The sequence below is a fragment of the Zasmidium cellare genome, assembly GCF_010093935.1.
Source record: "Zasmidium cellare ATCC 36951 unplaced genomic scaffold M409scaffold_5, whole genome shotgun sequence".
Lineage (NCBI taxonomy): Eukaryota > Fungi > Ascomycota > Dothideomycetes > Mycosphaerellales > Mycosphaerellaceae > Zasmidium > Zasmidium cellare.
In genome coordinates, this window is record NW_022986949.1 from 68,634 (window position 1) to 89,312 (window position 20,679).

Genomic DNA, 20,679 nt, shown 5'->3' on the forward strand with positions numbered 1-20,679 from the left:
GGTCAGGTCGGCGGGTTTGACCTCATGCTGCGCCAGAGCGTGTTCTGGAATGATCGTGACGAAGCCACTGGGACCGTCGAAGATGCAGGCAAGCCACGTAGTAGAGAACGAACGCATTTCCTAGGATTACTCCTAGAACATAGAAGTCTTCACGAAGGGTCATGCGGCATCACGAGATCAAATATACGTTGAATCAGGAGATCACGTCGTGATTGATATTCCATTTTCCTAGCCTTGCCTACATACACAATTTTGTCTCCTCACTAATCCCTATCCCTTTCCGTCGCCCAGCAAATAGAGTAGTAGCATCTCACACAATCCACAATCATCAGCAAAACAAACAAACAATACCATGTGGTATCTCGCACGTCAAAAAGAGCACACACGCAATCCAAGATCATCAGAAAAAGATCAAACCCACCTCACTCGCCATAACCATCAACCTCCGTCCTTCCCATGTTTTTGTGACTTTTCATTTCAGTCACTCCCACCAACTCCCAAAAGCAATCTCATCCCCATGCGGCATGACGATTCCCTTGTACGAGTCGCCCGCACTGGTACTACCACTGCCCGCACCGATCCAATCCGCAGAAAAGTCCTCTGAACCACTTAGACCACCCTCGTCCGTCGAGAAGGAGAGGACGCTAGCGGGCGGTCCAGTGCTGGCCGAATTCACGGCCGACGTGGAACTATTCGTGTCCGTCTGGCAGAGCGCCCAGAGGTCGGCGTTCCAAGCGAGGGAAGAGCTGTCCGCGGTGGTTGTGATGCCCGTGGCGGAGTGGTTGCTATGGTGGATCCCTAGCGAGGGCACGTCGAGGAGGGCATCGACAGCTGGACCGCCGTAGATGCCGTCGTAGATGTTCGTATCGCCGTTGTCGAGGGAGCCGAGCAGTTTCTCCCAGTCGGTTGGGCCGGGTTCGGTCTTGATCGGTTGGGAGGCGCGGCCGTTGGGTGGGGTGTCTGTTGCGCTGTCGGTGCCGAAGGAGAGGTAGTCCAGGTTGAAGTTCTTTCGCTGCTGGGGCCTTTGCTTGGGCTGCAGCTTTGCTTGTGGGGGCGCTGAAGGTTTGCCAGCGGCTGTCGAGTTGGGGCGGGAGTACATGTTCACCGGGCTTCTCGCTGGCTCGGAGCGGGAGGTGGCAGTTGGCTCATAGGACGTGGACGGTTGCAGAGATGGCTGGCTCTGAGTCTGCACACCGTGTGGGTGTAGGCTGATGTTGTGAGCCGTGTGTCTTCTGCTGTTGTCCGTGACGTCCAGCTTTGGAGTTCGGGTGCTGTTGCCCGCTGTGAAGCGAGAGGCGATGGCCTTGAGTTGTCTCTTGGTAGAGGAGTGCAAGCTCTCGCTGCTCTCACTATGCGTCGATTGAGCGCCGTCCGAGTTATGGCGAGACAGTGTAGGGACCTTTGTCTTCGATACGGGCGGAGTTGCAGGCACTTTAGTAACGAACGATGTAGCCACCCGCTCAAATTCGTCCGCGCAAGGTGCATTCGTTTTCTTGAGCACGTCAATAACGGCCGAGATCATCTTGCTGTTGTCCTTCAAGATCTTGGAATTTGGTTCAAGTCCTAATCCTTGGAACAGCAGACCAAACCCGGAGAGGACGAGGATCTCATCACGGTGGAGGCAGAACGAGAAGCTCAGCCCTCTTTCATCCAGCAGCTGAACAATCTGGATCATATGCTTGCATGAGCCAGCCATCGCCATCATCATTGACGATGACCTGGCTCCAAGCGAGGCACATATGGCAGGTCGCTGGATCAGTGCTCGGATGTAGTGGTAAGTCAACGACAGTAGAGGCGAGCGGCTTGAGATGGTGCCTGTGCTTGGTTTGTCCTGTGGATGTCAGCAGTAGACTCAGAACACTGTACTTGGTTGAACTTACCTGCGCAAACTGCAGGCGAAGATGCGACGGCAAGGAGTTGCTCCACCCATCGAGTTCATCTGCAAGCTCACCAAGCTTCTTCAACGACAGGTCGTACGAGGTCTTTGCAGGGAAGACTTCAAGTAAGATCTTGGAGAGAATGCGAGCCGCACGGAACAGAGCCAGGGCGCTTGACAACTTGGTCGACTCTCCTGGTAAAGTAGGCGTGAAGCCTTTCTCGGTGACATACTCATCATCGGCGTCGACGGGATACTCGCAGTGGACATCTTCGTCTTTGAGATGCTTTGGCAGGCCAAGGACGACGGCAGTGAAGCTGTCGACCGTATAGAGCGTCCAGAAGACCTTCTTCCTCGTCTCGCAAGTGAGAGTACCAAGAGCAAACCGCTTCTGCGATTGATGAAGACCCAAACGTGCCGACAGCGACGTGGACAGACCCTTATAAGTCTGCAGCCTTGTGAAGTCACCTTGCTGGACACAGAACAACTGAGCCAAGATCAACGCCTGCAGCGTAACCATGGAGTTGTCCGTGATGATGGAGTCAATCGCAGCCTTCCATTGCCCCTCGAAGCTCTCCAGCTCAGCCGAGGATCGTGTACCACTCGACAGGGCCGCGATACCGAAGACCAGGTTCAATTGCGCGATTTCCGCTTTGTCGGTAACGGAGTCATAGTCGCTAACGTATCGCTCGTACAACGTCAGGAACGTCGGACGATGCAGGACGGGAAATAATGGCGCCCACTCCTGGAAGAAGATGGTGATCAACTGGTCGGACAGGAGTCTCGGAGGCGCCTTGTACACCTGGTGTGATTTTGGTGTCGACGCTCCAGAATGCTCATGACCTTTTCGGGTGCTGCACACGAGCAGTGATCCGGTATCGATATCATCCGTCGAGCGTCCACTCTCCTGCACTCGGTGCTTGAAGGCCTCGATGAACGTGCGGCTGCTCGACGTTCCAGCAAAGTACGAATCCGATCCTTCATCGTCCAGTAGATAGGGCGACTGTTGAACCTTGAAAACGTCGTCTTTAGGCGGCGAGTCAGCCTTGCCCGGACTTTCCAACGACACCGTCGACGGCCGTCGAGGTGACGGCAGCTGTATCGGATGCGTCGACTGCGAATGCAGGCGCGAAAGCATATCGATCTTCTCATCCTTTTCGTCCAGCAGCTCTTTCAAATCTCGCACTTCACTCTCCAACACACGCACTCGCTCTTCCAACGACTCTGTGTACCCTCTCGGAAACGCCCTTCGACTCAGCTTGTCGCTCGTCTTGCATTCGAACCCGACGTTGGCGCACTGCGAGCAGCATGGACGGATGCCATCGCAGCGGATCTTCTTGCTCCGGCATCTGCGGGCTTTTGGTAAGAGTAGTCGTGGCTGTATTCGAGTCTGCCTAACCTACCGATCACAAGCCTGTGCTATTCTGGTCTGCGCATTCGTCCCGATCTTGATGACTTTCATTGGTAAAATTCCCGGCATGGTGAGGGAAGGTTGGCCAGCGGAATGGCTGGTATATTAAGGATAGGAATAAGAAAGGCACGCGAGAAGGCTCCCTAGGAGTTGGGTGGGAACGCAATAGCCCGTCGTCATGCGACCAACGCTGAGGGCAGTAGAAGTCTATTGAAGGCTCGCGAGCTGCTTCGGGTGATGGTCCAGGCTTGGGAGTGTAGCAGAGTGTGAGATTGCTGGTAAGACGAGCAGCGCAGGAAGAGGCCCATTGCGCAAACAACGTTAGGAATAATCCGGGGCATGCGCTACCAACCCACACTTCCACTGCCTGGGGGCTTCTCACACGATCACATTGCGGAGCAGAGCCCATGCAGTGGAGCTCGTCTAGCTGGGGCCATCGTCAGCTGCCATTGGTGATTTTCCGATTAGTCTTCGTGTCTGCTGCCGAGTGTGGAGAGATCTTCCACGGGTCGACTCCTCCAAGCCAATGACCAGCCTGGAACTTTCCCATCCACCGAGCCTGCCGGTCGCTTCAACTTCGTGAGATGCAGTGCTGCAGGTGTTGGGCGACTAGCCAGGTCGCAGGGCCCAGCGGATCCTGGCACGCATCCCTACGAGCGACGAGGTCGTCCGTCGTGGAAGCAATTTCGAGAAGACAGGCCATCTCTGAAGGTTTATTAGATCGCTCGATGACGAAAGTAAGAACAGACGGCAAATGCGAGCGATAGACGGCGTGGTCGAGAGCCAAGGGCGGGGAGTCATGGCCAGAAACAACGCCAAATGCGTGGCGGCGACGACCATTTGCTATTATTTGTCACTGGAAGGCCGGCAACGCAAGCCGTCTCACTCAGAGGGTCCATGATCAAATGCCACACGTATAAGACGTCCTTTTTCCATGCTCCGTCGACCTATAGCTGCGTCCGCTCAAGCTGTGTGTATCTTGCATGCAACAAACGACTGGAAGCATCGGCCCTCCATCATCACCGGATAGGGCCCTCTGGCGGTTGGAGCTGACTGCATTGGGATGCAGCGATCCTGTTGCGGGGCAAGCGTTCGCACAAAGCTCGTAGAATGCTCGCTGTCCATGCACTCCCGGCAAGGAAGCCTTCGACTGTGCGAGCGGGACGACATCATGGCCCCTGGGACCAAAAGAAATGTCGGGTTAAGCTTCTGGTGCAGCGCCGGTTGGCACACTTGACGTTGCCGATGCACAAGCCGGTGTAGATCATGAGAAGTCCTCCTCGGGCTGCTGTTCGTCATTCATATCGGCCAGATACTGCTGTACAACCGGTGATTCCGCGAGGTCGACTTTCTGTACGGATGTCAACCTTATGAAACTCTGGTGGTGACCCACCGCAACGAGGTGAAACGCGAGCAAGGATGCCCTGCTGTAGAGCTTCCTTCTAGCAACGTCACGAGAATGTCGGGAGGTGAAGATCGATCTACTCACCTGTCTTTCAAAATCTTCGTATGCTTTTTCCAGCAAGTCGAACTCGAGCCTCCTCAGCTTCATTGCCTGTTGGTATGGTGCGTCTCGAACGTCGGCCCCATCGCCGTGAGGTGTGCCTTCGACGTCTTCCTGCGATTGGTAGAGCACTTGCATCTGTTCAAATACACGCTGTTGAAGGATGACAACCGCGCGCAGTCTGTACACCGGCCAAAGAGGCGTCTGCGAGAGAAGCCGGCGTAAATCCGCGGCTCCTCCTTTCAATTCTTGGTCATGGAAAGTGGCCTGGAGTTCCTCTTCGCCATCAACAGTCCTTGCAATCTGAAAGCGTAGGCCGTCCTCTTCCGTCATGCAAAGCAGCCATACGAAGTCGCCCTTCCAGTCGATCTCTCCACTGTTCTCGTCGACAGCGCCTGTCTCGTCTATCTCCTTCGCACTGCTCTGGCCGTCGTCTTGGGGAGTGCGCTGTTCTTGTTCGGAGGCATCAATGATTTTGAAGCCCGGTGCACTCTGTGCAATCTTCATCTTCGCCGCTCGCCTCGGGTCGTCCTCAGGGATGGACAGACTGAGAAACAGAGTCTCCGCCTTCTCCATCTGCTCTTCCAAGAAACCGTAAGAGAATAGCATTTCGCAGGCCCCCTTTTCGTCGCCGTAGGTGATTGTGATCTCTTCTCCTTCTTGCAGCTCCTTGTCTTCCAACAGCCACAAGAAGTATCGCCTTTAAGTGAAGTTAGACCAACTGTGCAAGCAGTATGCTCCTTCACTTACCCATCGGCTCTGTCATAAAACGCATTGGTTCTCTCGCCTGCTCCATGACTCGCAAGATCCATTCCTGGAATCATGCAGGAGCCGTAAAAGTCCAGGGCTCTGGACCGGAACATGGCATCGACTTGAAGCCAATCGTCAAAGTCGAGAAGAGACTCCACAATCTGGAACCACCGAGTATAGGCGACCTTTTCGCAGAGAAGGTCATATTCGCGGCGAAGACTCTTGAGCTTGGAAGACACAGCTGGAGCTAAGGTTGTCCCAACGAGGAGCTGCAATTCAGCGGGCGTCCAGAATGTTGGAAGCAGTTCGCACGGAAGTGTTTTGACATAGCTAGTACATGTCAGTGTCGTGGCTTGGAGAGAAGGAGTGTTTTTGCATTCATAACGACTCAAATGAGTTCATCTCTCCAGTGCAGGATGACAGAACAAGACCGTGCGACTCACTCAGTGAAAGGAAAATGGACGCCAAAACGCTCGTGGAGATGGGGGCAGGAAAGAGACGCTTGGAAGAGGAGAAATGAAAGGATGCCACCTCTTGGAGTCTGTGATTCCGTCAGCTTCGCAGAGCCGAGCGGTGATCTTCACAAACTTCGAGTAGAGACGTAACAACATACTTGATGACCAAGGAGATTGTACTGAAAGCCCATCCATGAGCTCAGACTGGTAGAAGGGCAGGATATAGACCTACCTTTCCAAACTCCCCCAAGCTGTCAAAAACCTCCCTGAAGTCCTTGTCGAAGAGAGCGTGTTTCTTCACAGCTTCGACCGACAGAACCAGGTCTTCGGTGACAGTCAGAACTTCCCACGGGTTTCCGCGCTCGCGTGTCGAAAGACTGCGATCGGTCAACAGTCCTATACCTCTCTCTGGGATGGCCTTGGGCGAGGCATTCGAGAATCCGATGCCGCTTGTTGTCGCCCATGTTCTGACGGAGTCAACATCAAGGTGCAGCCAGCCTTCAGCTTTTCCCGTCTGAATGAGCATTTCTGTGCGATGCGCTTCGCCGCAGGTTCAGATGGCGGGGGTCAAAACAAGGAGAAGCGAAATGTGTGGACGGGTCTATTTTTTGACAGACGCTGTGCAAGTCGGAAGGGGCTAGGGCTGGCACGTGCTTGTTTTGATCGGAAAGCGGGCCGGTTGCTGTTTTGGAAGGAACACACCAGCTGGTTGCCAGGCGACTTGGATGTTTTCGCCCCAGAGACAACTCACAATACATCCCCGAACACAAGACGCCGCATTTCTTCGATACCAGTATTGATCCTCGTCCCTCCTCTCATGCGCTTGCCAGAAGCCTGCAGTGACCAGTCCAGATAACGTCTGGTGGTGGAAAGAACATTTACAACATCATCCTCCCGCAGCGCTAGCCACCAGTGGACTTGCTAGACCACAGCACGCGAGCATCTTGAACGGCCAGCCATTCGAGACTGAACACTTCCGGGAAGGCACCACGAGGCTATAATGCCTCATCATTCCCGCCAAAGCCAGGCGGAGGTGCCTTCCGTGACCAGCTACGGGCAGGTGATTGAGTACATCGCTGGTACGCCGCACCACATCCGCAAAACAAGTCGGGGGGACATCGCTAACATGTATGTTATTTACTACACAGATCGCCTCTACCTCGCCTCATACACCCACCCGCCAGACGAGAAGACTCCCTTCCCATACGACTCCAAGCAGAGCCGGTCGCCAAATAAACGATCATCACGAGCGCAAGTTGGATCCCAAGGTGTCCAGGGTTCTGCCCCATCATCGCCGCCGTTCTACTTCTGCATCGATCGCACTCTACTCTACAACGCCTTTCACGCCGATTTTGGCCCTCTGCACATCGGCCACTTGTACAGATTCGCTGTCCAGCTTCATGAAGTGCTCGGACACCCAGACAATGAGCACAGGTCTGTTGTGTTTTGGAGCAATGCAGATTCGAGGAGTAAGTTCTTCAAACAATGCCAATTTCACTTTGCGTTGGCAGGGTACATTCACTGACTTCCATTTCCAGGCCGGGCTAATGCAGCATGCATCCTTGCGACGTACATGGTTCTGATCCAGAACTGGCCCCCTCATCTCGCGCTTGCACCCATTGCACAGATGGACCCACCATGCATGCCTTTCCGTGACGCTGGATACAGCCAAGCAGACTACTCGCTCACCATCCAGGACGTTGTATATGGAGTGTGGAAAGCAAAAGAGGAGGGCTTGGTAGGCTTGAAGGAATTCAGCCTCGAAGAGTACGAGAAGTATGAGCGCGTGGATATGGGTGACTTCAACTGGATATCGCCCGATTTTCTGGCCTTCGCTTCTCCGCAGCACAAGCCCACGAACGTGATCGCGCCCACAGATCCGCTGTACCAGCAGCTTCCACGCAGTGTGTCACAAGTGGCCCGGGATCAGTCCCTACCCGAACCATTCAAGAATGTGCTCGTGCACTTTGCAGAACGGCGCATTGGCCTTGTGGTTCGACTGAACTCTGAGTTGTACTCGCCGAGCTACTTCACTGCTCTCGGCATCAAACACATGGACATGATCTTCGACGACGGAACCTGTCCACCGCTCAACCTGGTGCGAAAGTTTGTGAACTTGGCGCACGGTGTTATCAATCAACAAAGGAAAGGCATCGCAGTGCACTGCAAAGCGGGACTTGGACGGACAGGTTGCTTGATTGGTGCGTACCTGATCTACCGCCACGGCTTCACAGCCGACGAGGTCATTGCCTTCATGCGCTTCATGCGGCCTGGAATGGTCGTTGGCCCTCAGCAGCATTGGCTTCATTTGAATCAAGGCACTTTCCGCGAATGGTGGTTCGAAGACACTATGAAGGAGAAGATCATGGCCTCTATGCAGCCAACAACCCCAACGAGACTGCAGAACTCGAGCAGCCGGCGGTTGGCGAGCAACGGCCAGACGTTCACTCCTCCCAACGCCGACAGACAAGCCGTCAGTCCACGTAGAGCTTTGGGCGAGATCACGAACAATGAGGGTGCCCCAACACCAACTGCTGGCTACAACTCCAACAAGGACCTCAAGGGTAGTCTAGGCGTTGCAGATGAAAATCTGCCAGCTCCAACTCCAGGACAGCCCAGGAAAACGAACAAACTGTACGCCGGTGGTCGCAGAATCATGACTGAGAACCAGCCATTCAATGTCTTGGATGACAGTACGAGTGGGCCACGATCGAGAGGAGATCCAGCCGAGAGCGAAGAAGAACGAGCGCTTCGTACCATTTCACGGAAGACCAGCCAGTCTCCTGTGAGCCGCAGCGGGAAGCGACGAGCAGTATCCTGCACCACTACGACAACAACAACCACCAAATGGGATGTACCTACAGACAGTGACGCTGAGAACCGACCCGGAACTGTCGACGAGGAGGTCGACCTGCCAATGTCCGAACGCATGGTCAGCCCGACAAGACCGAAGACCCCTAGCGCGAGGAGCGGTAGCGGCGTTGGCAGTTTGAGCGTTGGCAAACGTTCGTCACCGATCCGCCGCAGTACCGAAGGCAAGACGAGCGTCCGCAAGACCAGCGGTCGGGTCGGCAGCGTTGGAACCCAAGCGGCTCGCTCGCACAAGAGCTCATGAGCTGACGTGCGTTCATGGGTTTCTGAATTGATGTGGATGATTGATCTCTCATACAAACAGTCAAAGGGCGCGGCGCTGGGTTGGGTATGGCATGGCAATGGGATGGGAATGGGAATGGGTGTTTGCGTTGCTCTGGGTTCAGTCAAAGGCGTTTCGTACGCATACCTTGTCTAGAATGCGCTTTTCAATTCGTGGGGTCCGTGATGGTGATGGCTGGTTTCTGTTTTGACGTTCTTCTTGAGAGAGACCCTTCTTCTGCACCATGATGATGCATAGCGAGACGAAACGGATAGCGATGATTGATGTACGACTATTATCATGGCCCAAGTGACACTTTCTATCCTCAATTGATGAATGCATTTCGCACGTACATCTCGACGCATTATCTTAATCCATTAGCATAAAAATAGCTATCAACCTCCAGTTTGACCCTCTATGAATCAATCACTCCCACTGCCCCGCCCCCAACTCCACCGGCACGCCCTTATACATACAATCCATGACCCAATCGATCGTCCACGGCTCGTACTTGTACCCAGGCGGGAAATTCGGGGGCACATCACTCTCATCGAAGCGAATGTCCTTGTTCATATTCTCGACGTTGCGGTGGTAGTTTTCGTACGTGTATTTCTCCGGGTCGTGCGACCAGACCCATTTGGGGAGTTTGGGTTGTGCGCGGCGGGGGTCGAGTTTGACTCTGTAGGAGGGGGTTAGTGAGTGGATTGGAGGGGTGGGGAGAAAGGGGAGGGACGTACTTGGACCAGTCGGTCTCCTGGAGGAGTTCAGCGTTGGAGAAGCCGAGTTTCTGCGCGCAGGCGTTGCGGATGAAGCGGAATCTGATGTGAGAGCGGACCGCTTCGGGGATGTTCTCCCTCCCTCCCAGCTGCAAGCACGAGGCGAGGGAGACGGCGTCTTCGATCGCCTGCGTCGCGCCGTTGCTCGAGGCGGGGAGGTAGGAGTGTGCGGCGTCGCCGATTTGGATGACGCGCGCGGACGGGGAGGTCCAGCTGGGTTGGGGGTCGCGCCAGAGGAGTTCGAAATTGACGATGGTTTTGGGTGGGGTGCATTTTACTAGGGACTTGAAGATGGGGGCCCAGGGGTTGGGGCCGACGCCTTCGTCCATTTGGGAGAGGACTTCGGCGGAGTCGATTTTGTTGTTCCAGTTCTCGGCTGAGGAGGTGGTTGCGTTGTCTGTTGTGGGATTTTGGGATTAGTGGGCTGTGGTGGGCGATACGGGAACGATTTCGAGGGCTTACGGTTCATGATCCAGATCATGGTGTCGGGGCGAGTCAGGGTCAGGGCGTATGTGCCAGGACCTAGGAACGTTCGAACGATCGGGTTGTCACCGTCTGGGCCGACCAGCTTGAAGAATTCCTTGACTTCGGGGTTTTGGTCCAGGTGCTGGTATTGTCAGTCATGGTCATACTGCTTCAGCATCTTTGAGATGTACACACCTCTCTAGGGAAAGCAGCTCGCCACATAGCACGGCCAGAAGGTCTCGCTCGCACTTGGCCACCCACGAGCTTTTGGGATTTTGATCCCACTCCATCCGCCGCGATCACCACGTCCGCCTCGTACTTCTTGCCATCGTCTGTGATGCAGCCGCCTTTTCCACGAGCCTCGTCTTCAAAGAAATCCACCACTTTTCTGTTGAACTCAATGTCCACACCAAGCTTCTCAACCTGGCGAACGAACATTCGGTAGATCAGTGGTCGCATTTGAAAGGTGCCGGGAGGAGTGTTGGGGTCCAGTCCTGCATCGCGAAGTCTCTCAGCGACTGAAAGAGGTGGCACCATCTGCTCGCCGCTGTGCTTGAACGTCTCGATCCAAGCATTGTGCAGGCCAATGGAGTCGTACTCGGCTTTCATCTCTGGCCAGTGCTTGAAGAATCTGGTAGCGCTCAGGCCCATGAAGTACATGTCTCCCTGCGTGTTGATTGTCTCATTGCGCTCCAGGACGCGGACCTTGTGTCCTTTTCGCGTGCATTCGAGTGCCGCTGTCAATCCTGCGAGTCCAGTTCCAATGATCAAGACATCAATTCCTGTTTGTGGGTATGAGCCCACAGGCTTTGGCTCTGCGCCATCTCCGGCCATTGTGTGCTATGTTTGAATAGTTGAATAGGGAAAATACTGAGAAGGAAGAGGTGACGAGGTGAAGAATGCGCGAAGGGCGACAGAGGAAACTATACGTCAATACCACCGCGATATCGTGCTGCTCGCCCTGACCCTGGAAGAAACGGTGAACCATCGTAGCTGACAGGAGCTGGTACCTGCATATTGGTGGGCGGTCGCGGCGCTCCGAACTCTCCGATACCCGCAATGGCAATGGAAGCTCTGAATCCATCGCCTAGCTGAGACTCAAGTCATCCTGAACGGATGTCCGAAAGTCGATGATGTAGTGTAGTCATCCACGAAGGCATGTCTATTCTTGTTACCAGGTCCTCCTGGCCAGGGCAAGGTGTTCAGAGTATAGAGTTCGCGGAGAACCGTTGGATCTCACGCTAGTGAACGCTAGATCCAACCTTGTTTGGACTCCATTCGTAGCACAGTCTGAAGTTGATGACCTCAACACTTCCCAAACATCTTTTTACATGCGCCAGAATGGCAATCTGTACGTCTCCGGGCTCTCGTAATAAGCGTATCCCCAGCCATGCTTCCTGCATGCGATCCACTCGTCATGGGTTCGGCACGCCGCCCGACAGCGTCAATACTTTGTGGTACACCACTTGAGCTTCGTCTACGGCTCGCGACATAAGCCTTGCGTTTCAGCCTCATGAAGTCCCCGGAGTGGACTTTACTACAAGCTCTGCCTTACTCTTGCGGGCGTCGAAGACGTTTCCCTCCGCACATTGGCCCAAGGGTTTGACCGACGCGTCCGTGCCAAACTCCAAAGACTAGCACCTGCGACCAGACGTGCGAACTGTCTTACTGATGAATCATCCAAGCGAACCCGCCGCTTTCTGCGACATTGCGTCTGACGCGGATGCATTGAAGTTTCACGGCAAGGGCCGGCTGCACTGAGCCGCGCCGCTAACTTCAATGATCGAATCATCGTACGCTTGTAGATGAGTCTACAAGGTTGATCTGCCAACGAAGCACTGGCTTACGAGAAGGCTCTAATCTTCGCCTTTCTCTGCTAGTGCATACTGCGCAAAATGCGAAAGTCGCACCTACATGTTTGTTCGTGTCGGTAAGCATCTATCACAGGTCTGTTCAACAGGTGCTTTCCCTTTGTGCGTTGGAGATGCTAGATATGAGCAGGAAAACCCGGGCTTAGGCCCTCTGTCGATGAGCCAACGGAGCCAGCCCTCGTGCTTACTGCCTTCCCAATCTATGCCTTGATCGACAACTCACACTTTCACTCGTTTGGCTGTATTCATCGCCGGCTCTCCAACGCCTCCGCCTGGAGCTCGAAGTTACGCTGGAGGCGGCTAAGCCTTAAGAGACATCCAAGCATGAAAGGAACCGAGATCTTCACCAACCGGCGCGTTGAACGATGTCTAATTGAGACCTGCCGCCGTCCGGGCTCACGACATGCATTGATCTCAGCGGGTCTGTTGTCCAAGTTTACCTTCGGGATCGTGCATGATATCGACCAGGTCGTGCGACTTGAGCCTACCGCGCAATCAGGTTCAGTCGAATGTCATCCTTGCGAGATGTCAGCCCCAGGTAGGCCCCAGGCGTCCAATGAGTTAGATGGCTGGCAAACAGTCGTTTCGCCATATCTATCTACGTCAACGCTTGCTCTACTATACTGACTGTTTCTACTGCGCATCATCATCGCCCACAACAGACACCAGTCTCTTATTCTTTTGTATCCCCATTAATCAATACAGCTGACTTCGTTCATATCTTTTCCGCTTTGTCACAGGTGGCATCATGCAGCCATTGACCATCGCCGTAGCGGTGGTTGCGGTGATCGGTTTTGCACTTCTCTCACTCCTCAACGCTCTTCGCGCAGCCCACCCATGGAAGAACAAGACCACCGAGCCGCCCGGGCCTACACTCATTCCTTGGGTACGTGAATTCGTTTCAGACTGCGACAGAAGAAAGAAAGCTGACATGTATCGACAGATTGGTAGAATCCACGATCTGCCCATTAACTTCATGTGGTTGAAGTTCAAAGAATGGGCTGATATCTACGGACCATTCTATCGCACCCAGATGTTGGGCGCAAACTTCATCATCGTTTCCGACGAAAAGGTCGCCGAAGACCTCCTTGTTCGAAGAGCGAAGATCTACTCCGATCGACCTGAGATGAAGTCCCTCTTCGATTCCAAAAGCTCCACTGGTACTATGGAGTATCTGCCCTTGATGGGTAAGAACATCTACTGGGCTCGCCAGCGGAAGTTCACGCACGCCTACCTGACTGAAGCTTCCAATGCCCATTACTATGGCACCATGTACCATGAAACCAAGAGATGGATGTGGCGTCTTCTCAACAACCCAGACGACTTCGCTTTTTCGCTCGAGGACATGGCGTCGAAAGTGATGTGTCATTTGACCTGGGATGATGACACCCTCAGTGAATACATGACACCAAGTGCTTGGGGCTTGCTTACGCAAATGTCGCCTGCTGGCCCGATCACAAATGTTATAACTCCTCTTTGGGACTACCTCCCTGAACCCATCAACCCTTGGAAGCTCGCCGAGCGTAAAAGACACGACGAGCAGCAGAAATGGTGGATGGATCGGCTACTCACCGTACGATCTCAAATGACCAGGGATGAAGCTCGGCCCTCTTTCATGAAGACCTACCTAGAAGGCGAACGCACTGGCGGTCTTTCGGGCGACTACGAAGCATCGTCTGCGATCGGCATGATGGCACTGGTAGGGGTTTTCACAGTGGCTGGTCCACTGTACTACTTCCTCCTCTCCATGCTTTACCATCCCGAATGGCAAAAGAAATGCCAGGCTGAGGTCGACGAGGTCTGCGGCAGCCGCATGCCAGAGCTTCGCGACATGCCAAATCTACCCATTCTTCGTGCCTGTATCAAGGAAACGATGCGCTGGAAACCGAATGTTCCAACTGGAGTCGCGCACGAAGTCGAAGCCGACGACTTTTACGAGGGCTACTTCATCCCCAAGGGCTCTCGTATCCTTCCCTTGGACTATGCTTTCTTGCGCAATCCGGTGAAATACCCAGACCCAGAGACTTTCCGAGTATGTATACATCACTGAGTCAAGCTGCTTCCACCACTAACCCTTCAACAGCCCGAACGCTGGCTCGAACCAAACTGGCCCACCTACCAAACCCCCCTAACCCAATACCCAACCCTCATCGGCATGACGTCCTTCGGCTGGGGCCAACGTACCTGTCTGGGCCAAACCGTCACCCGCGACGAAACGCTCGTCGCCTGCGGCGGCCTCCTCTGGGCTTTCAACCTCGTCCGCAAACTCGACTCCAACGGCCGACCGATCGATCCACCTCTGAACAAATCCAATTCGCTCTTGATTATCAAGCCGGATCCGTTTGAGATGGCTTTTGAGCCGAGGAGTGAGGAGCGGAAGAGGGATGTTGCGAGGAATTGGGAGGAGACGGATGCGAGGGATCGGGAGGAGAAGAGGGCTTTCGCTGTGGCGGCCGAGAAGAAGAGGGAGGTTTTGGCTTGATCTCGAATGCCTGGTACAGCGGGACTTGGTTGACTTTCACGATGTAATGGGCTCATGTTTCTTGTTACTGTCTGGTATAATTCGTGTTTCTGTTCAGCAAAACATGTTCCGCAGAGACTGATAACGAAGCGGGAAAGGACGTTTGCGTCCTAGAATTTTGTAGTGTTATTACTATAGGTTTGCTATTCGCCGACCAATCTCTTCCTCAATCCCTCCAACACTCGTCCGAGTCCAACGGACGCGGCAGGCAGCCGTGACAGACGCTCGCCTCTCGTTGACCGAGAATCGTGGTTCCAGCACCCATCTCGCAAAATGCACACAAACCACACCCTCAGCCTCATCTCCCCATCCACCGCACAATGCGGAGCCGATGTAGTCTGCATAGACTGCATAGACTCCCATGTGGCGTCACCCAACACGTGGGTAGATCGACAGGAACGCATGTGATAGTGGTTGAGTTTTCGGCTCGTTCCTGGAACTTCTTTGGTCGTGGCTGGTGGTACGGGCTGATAAGGCTTTTGGTATGTTGTGCTTGTAGGGGACGTGTTGATATCAGCGCATGTGTGTGGTGGTTGTACAGCATTGATAAATCTCCGAAGGGCATGGGGGATTGGGAGCTGGTGGGTGCGTTTGGCGTTGTACAGGGCTGAAAGTCGCTTCATTGTGCGAGTCTGTGGTTCGATGAGGTGTCGGGATGACACAGCGTCTCATGGCCAGCCACGTTCTCCAGCTCGATGCGTCGGCGTCCAGGCCTCTAGCTCCGTATGCATGGTAAAGAGCAACTTCGACCTGTCCAGTGTCGACGATGACCTCATGAAGCCATGCTTTGGGAAGTGCCTAATGAAGTCAGTAGCGACATAGTGATGGTCCATGCGTGCGAGACTGGTGACGGGGATGGGCGGGAGTGAGAAGCTTTGTGAATGTCTTGCACTCGGCCGTGCACATTATTACAAGGTTGCAAATGTATCTATGAAAGCTTCGTGAACGATCGAGTGCCCGCACTCAACCCTAGGGAATGAGATTTACAACTCCATGGTGGTGTCTCCCATGATGCTGCTGAGGTCTAGAATGGCTTCTTCCTCGGCTGCGATGAGTTCATGTCTACGGATCAGGCGTCTGGCGAGTTGTCAGTGTCCCTCTCCGAAAGACTATTGTTTAAACGATTATTAGACTTACGATCTTCCAAGGTCAAAGTACTCGGAGTCTTCGCCTCTCAACCACTCGCTAAACGATCTCGCAGCTCGAATGCCGACCTTTTCTGCAAGGTAGTCGACCTTTTGGATGACCCATGCTAGTTGAGTCGATGTTTGGTTGTATGGGTCCAAGTGGTACGGCCGATCGAGCAAGATGAGTCGCCCACCTTCTGGGCTTATGGTTATCTCGGCGAGCGATTCGAGCAAACACGTTCCTGCGGTCGTGAGAGGATTGAGCAGTACCTGTCCACTTGCCACCGAGCCAGCCGGCGGTTGCGCGGCGTTGTCGTTGCCGAACACTGAGCACGTAGTGATGCAGATTTCATTGACCATCCGGTTTCGAATGGATCGAAAGTGGTCAGGCTGTGGAATCGGCAGTTCAGGCGATGCGAGGACGGGCCACGAGCGCCGCCACAAAGCCTCCTGCAGTCGGCTGAGAAGGATTTGCAAGACCCGCCAAAGGTTCCAGTATCTGAAGGCCTGTGGACTGCCGTACTCATGTCGAACGCCAGCAAAGGCGTGGTCGCCAGAGGCGTCCTGGACGCTTCGGTATGCGAACATTGGGTTCGACGAGGTGGTTTCCGCCCACTTCTGCAAGTTGAACTCTAGATCATTCGCGATGGCCAGCAACTCGTCGTCGACTTTGTCCCGGATTCTGAATGATTGCCGGATCAGAGCGATGCTTGATGCTATTAGCATGATCTGGTCGATGGGAAGATGTGCCTCATCGGCGTCTAGGAATTGAGACCACTCGACAATGTAGGCCGGCACGGCAGTCTCGTTGTGAAGTGCGTTGACGATCTGCGCTTTGTTAGTTGATACCGTTGATTTTGACCAGAAATGCGTACCATGTCTGATTGAATGTCTCTGAACAAGTCTGCACCCAGCTTGGTCTCCAATTGATCGCGGCCTCGAAGCTGGAGAATCAGTGCGAGACCCTGCACATGTTGCGACCAGTTCTCTCGCGCCATGCTCGAATCCCATGCCAACCGCTCGAAAGTCGAAAGCAGAAGAACTGCGATGAGGCTGCTGTCTTGCTTTGCGGTTTTAGGTGATCGTAGTGCTAGGTTGGTCCGATGTATCGCATCCACATATCGTTTTCTTGCCGTTTCTAAGCCCATCGGATTGCCCCCTTGTCGTTGAGCGATAACGTGCAATGCACATGCCAAGACTGGCTGCAAAAGAAATCCATCCAGCTCCAGGCCTTCCAGGGATGACAGGTAACTGGGAGCTACAAAATGCTCAAAGAAGAAAGATCGGGCCCTCGTCTCGTTGTCTGGACTTGATCGTTTTGGTGGTGAAGGGCGCCCTGAAGATGGACCAGCTTCGGTGCTCGTGTTCAGTCGCCTCGATACACTGTGGCTTTCATCACGAAACCTAAAGACAATTAGGACTGGTCGTTGACTGTGGAAGCCTCCACCTACATCAGGTCTGATACATCTCGATAGCCGCCGCATTCCTTGCCTAGACGTACGCAACGACCACAAGCTGGAACCTGCTGGTCACATCTCTTCTTGGATTTCCTACTCTGCCATTAGTACTTGGCCCTCAATTGCTGGCATGAAGAGATGACTAACCGGCAGCTCGCGCACCCAGCGGACGGCCTGCCTGTGTAGACCATCTCCGACTAACAGACAGTGGCTCGAGGATGAACCGGCTCCCTCGTGGACACAAGACGGTTCTGCTTCGTGGTGCCGTATTTCGATGGGTTGTTTCTATCTGAACCTTGACCTTCCAATGGTTGACGTTGCTGCCCTTGGCCCTTGGCTGGCTCAAGGAAATGAATGCTCTGCCTCGTTGTCTTGTTTATTCGGCCTGTGGCTGCCATCATATTGTAGACCCTCCCTTGGCGCCTGTTATATCAAGAGTAGGTCTGGACACATGCGATTACGAGTACGTCCATTAACAGCCACACTGCCATAGCATGACCCACGACCTACCTGGGAATACAGAGCGCGCGCTGGTGATTTATGACATGCTGTCTGGTCGTGCTTGAGAAGCTGAGGAAGAGTGTGGTTCGCTTCGGACCGTCCGAGTTTGTTTGCGACTGCACAGCATGTAAGCTTGAGCGGCGATTTGCAACATTTGCAGCAAGTTCACCCATGGTCTCGACAATCCTTCTCCTAGGCCACGTTGCGCAGCCTGTCGATCAATCGTCGTTCAGACACGGCTAGGCACTCGAATTCGCCAATTGGCCTGTATGCGGCTGAAGCATACCGCGTTGAGGCAGGTCCAGTCAGTAGTGGAGAGCGATGATGGATGAGTAGATGCGAAAAGATACACAGCCATTTAACATTGCCACATCGAAGTCTATACCGCATTAGGATGGAGTTGCGCCCGGTTGTGATTGGCTAGGCTGTTGTGATTCTACCGCAACTCGAAAGGCTGAAGTGCCGGATGCCATAACGATGGATCAACAAACTACTAGGGTCAAGTTGAGTCGCGAAAGGAGGCTGAGCTAGGTCATGTTTGTGCGTTGCTGGCGAGCATCGATGGCCGCATCGGCGTCGGCAAGCTCGGAATCTCAGCGGTCGCGGTCGACATGGACATGAGTGACATGACTGAGACCCAGTCTCTGGCTAGGGCTCTAGTCGAAGATTTATCAGTCACAAGCCCTACAAAAGGCCATCGCTCGTTTAGACATCGAGGAGATGGCCATCAAATTCAGGACAGTGCTATCGGTGAGGACTTTCGTCAATGTCCCAGTTGACGTTGACGTCGGTAGGAAGCGAGTCCGGATCCGAGAGGTACGAGTCGTCACGTGCAGGCTGCAAGATAAGCGCAAATGCTGGGCGGAATATTGAGCGGAAATTCGTGCAGCGAAATGTCGGTGCCTAACGATTGATCGTCTTCAGCTGGTGGTCGAGTTTCGCGCGCTCCGTATGAATGAGCGACGGAGAGTCGACAGTGTATCTCCGAAGATTTGTCCAGGGCCGACAGCCCTGTGTCTGCGAGATCCTTTGGATTCATCAGGTAGCAGGTCAGCCCTTCTCATTCCGCTCACAGTGTAACCCCTATCCCCAAAGCTCCAGAGCTGTCCAAGCAACCTGAGGGACGACCAAGGGTGTAGTCGCTTTCAGATTGGGAAAGATGAGTGGAGAGATGATGAGGGTGCCCTACGTTCGACTTGAGCGCGGAACCGAGGGTACGACTACGAGTGTCGTCGAAGTCTAAGCGGGAGCGGACTAGCGTCTTGGCGCGGGCGCTCCCGACTGGACCGCACTCGCAAAAATGAGCCAGCTTCTTTTCGAACCTGCTGCTTCTGTCTCCAGGTCACGACGACACCGACAACACAACCACCGCCAACATGTCGCACCGGAAGTTCGAGGCCCCTCGCCATGGCTCGCTGGCGTTCTTGCCACGCAAGCGTGCGTCCCGTCACCGTGGAAAGGTCAAGAGGTACAGCAGACACACGACACCACCGCCATCAAACGCGAGTAATTGGACATTGGCTGACTGTGGCGTGCGTACAGCTTCCCCAAGGACGACCAGAAGCAGAAGCCCCATTTGACCGCCGCAATGGGCTACAAGGCCGGCATGACCACCATCGTCCGCGACCTCGACCGTCCCGGTGCGAAGCTGCACAAGAAGGAGATCGTCGAGGCCGTTACGGTCGTCGAAACTCCTCCGGTACGAGACTTGGCGCCAATACCAGTCATGGCATGCGCTGATCCGTACATTCTCACAGATGATCGTCGTTGGCCTCGTTGGTTACATCGAGACCCCCCGGGGCCTGCGCTCGTTGACTACTGTCTGGGCTGAGCATCTTTCCGACGAAGTCAAGCGCCGATTCTACAAGAACTGGTACAAGAGCAAGAAGAAGGCTTTCACCAAGTACGCCAAGAAGCACGCTGAGGAGGGCGGCAAGAACATCACCCGTGACCTCGAGCGCATCAAGAAGTACTGCACCGTCGTCCGTGTCCTCGCCCACACCCAGATCAGCAAGACTCCTCTCAAGCAGAAGAAGGCACATCTCATGGAGATCCAGGTCAACGGTGGCTCCATCGCTGACAAGGTCGAGTTCGGCCACGGACTCTTCGAGAAGCCAGCTGAGATCGACACCGTCTTCGAGCAGGATGAGATGATCGACTGCATCGCCGTCACCAAGGGTCACGGTTTCCAGGGTGTCACCAGCAGATGGGGTACCAAGAAGCTTCCTCGCAAGACTCACAAGGGTCTCCGCAAGGTTGCTTGTATCGGTGCATGGCATCCGTCCCACGTTCAGTGGACTGTTGCTCGTGCTGGTCAAATGGGTTACCACCATCGTACCTCCGTCAACCACAAGATCTACCGCATCGGCAAGGGCACCGACGAGCGCAATGCCACCACCGACTTCGACCACAGCAACAAGCAGATCACCCCGTGAGTTTACCCCAAGATCTATGCTGTATGTTTCAATGCTAATGTCTGTCCAGTCTGGGTGGTTTCGTCCGCTACGGTGAGGTCAAGAACGACTTCGTCCTCCTCAAGGGCTCCGTTCCAGGTGTCAAGAAGCGAGTCATGACCCTCCGCAAGTCCATGTTCATCCACACCTCCCGCCGTGCCCTCGAGAAGGTCGAGCTCAAATGGATCGACACCTCGTCCAAGTTCGGTCACGGTGCATACCAGACTGCCGCCGAGAAGAAGCAGTTCGTCGGTACCCTCAAGAAGGACCTCATCACCACTTCGTAAACTTGTTAGCAGCGTTCTGGGCAAGGGTGATGGTGGCGTTGGTCAGGCCTATAAAAGAGCGAAAGGGCTCATTGGGCTTTCATGCATGAACG

At 54.3% G+C, this 20,679-nt stretch overlaps 7 protein-coding genes across 7 annotated transcripts; 3 read left to right on the top strand and 4 right to left on the bottom strand.

Annotated features, from left to right (window-relative positions):
• Positions 1-481: 481 nt before the first annotated feature.
• On the bottom strand, positions 482-3,356 carry M409DRAFT_50665 (uncharacterized protein; the record flags this gene model as incomplete). Its single annotated transcript, XM_033811591.1, has 3 exons — positions 482-1,831; positions 1,881-3,225; positions 3,280-3,356. The coding sequence occupies 3 exons, from the start codon at positions 3,354-3,356 to the stop codon at positions 482-484; spliced, it is 2,772 nt and encodes a 923-aa protein (XP_033672084.1).
• A 1,195-nt stretch (positions 3,357-4,551) lies between these two features.
• M409DRAFT_63568 (uncharacterized protein) lies at positions 4,552-6,522 on the bottom strand (the record flags this gene model as incomplete). The annotated part of the gene is made up of 5 exons (XM_033815657.1): positions 4,552-4,638; positions 4,777-5,491; positions 5,542-5,871; positions 5,985-6,082; positions 6,229-6,522. The coding sequence occupies 5 exons, from the start codon at positions 6,520-6,522 to the stop codon at positions 4,552-4,554; spliced, it is 1,524 nt and encodes a 507-aa protein (XP_033672085.1).
• A 474-nt stretch (positions 6,523-6,996) lies between these two features.
• Positions 6,997-9,111, top strand: M409DRAFT_18314 (uncharacterized protein; the record flags this gene model as incomplete). Its single annotated transcript, XM_033804447.1, has 3 exons — positions 6,997-7,075; positions 7,145-7,465; positions 7,535-9,111. The coding sequence occupies 3 exons, from the start codon at positions 6,997-6,999 to the stop codon at positions 9,109-9,111; spliced, it is 1,977 nt and encodes a 658-aa protein (XP_033672086.1).
• Positions 9,112-9,555: 444 nt separating this feature from the next.
• On the bottom strand, positions 9,556-11,204 carry M409DRAFT_63570 (uncharacterized protein; the record flags this gene model as incomplete). The annotated part of the gene is made up of 4 exons (XM_033815658.1): positions 9,556-9,808; positions 9,867-10,302; positions 10,368-10,512; positions 10,566-11,204. The coding sequence occupies 4 exons, from the start codon at positions 11,202-11,204 to the stop codon at positions 9,556-9,558; spliced, it is 1,473 nt and encodes a 490-aa protein (XP_033672087.1).
• Positions 11,205-12,989: 1,785 nt separating this feature from the next.
• On the top strand, positions 12,990-14,723 carry M409DRAFT_50669 (uncharacterized protein; the record flags this gene model as incomplete). The annotated part of the gene is made up of 3 exons (XM_033811592.1): positions 12,990-13,127; positions 13,185-14,273; positions 14,325-14,723. The coding sequence occupies 3 exons, from the start codon at positions 12,990-12,992 to the stop codon at positions 14,721-14,723; spliced, it is 1,626 nt and encodes a 541-aa protein (XP_033672088.1).
• Positions 14,724-15,895: 1,172 nt separating this feature from the next.
• Positions 15,896-17,537, bottom strand: M409DRAFT_63572 (uncharacterized protein; the record flags this gene model as incomplete). The annotated part of the gene is made up of 4 exons (XM_033815659.1): positions 15,896-16,717; positions 16,765-17,293; positions 17,341-17,439; positions 17,494-17,537. The coding sequence occupies 4 exons, from the start codon at positions 17,535-17,537 to the stop codon at positions 15,896-15,898; spliced, it is 1,494 nt and encodes a 497-aa protein (XP_033672089.1).
• A 1,686-nt stretch (positions 17,538-19,223) lies between these two features.
• M409DRAFT_63573 (uncharacterized protein) lies at positions 19,224-20,587 on the top strand (the record flags this gene model as incomplete). The annotated part of the gene is made up of 4 exons (XM_033815660.1): positions 19,224-19,315; positions 19,390-19,546; positions 19,605-20,278; positions 20,332-20,587. 4 exons carry the CDS (start codon positions 19,224-19,226, stop codon positions 20,585-20,587), a joined length of 1,179 nt encoding a protein of 392 aa, XP_033672090.1.
• Between the last annotated feature and the right edge of the window lie 92 nt (positions 20,588-20,679).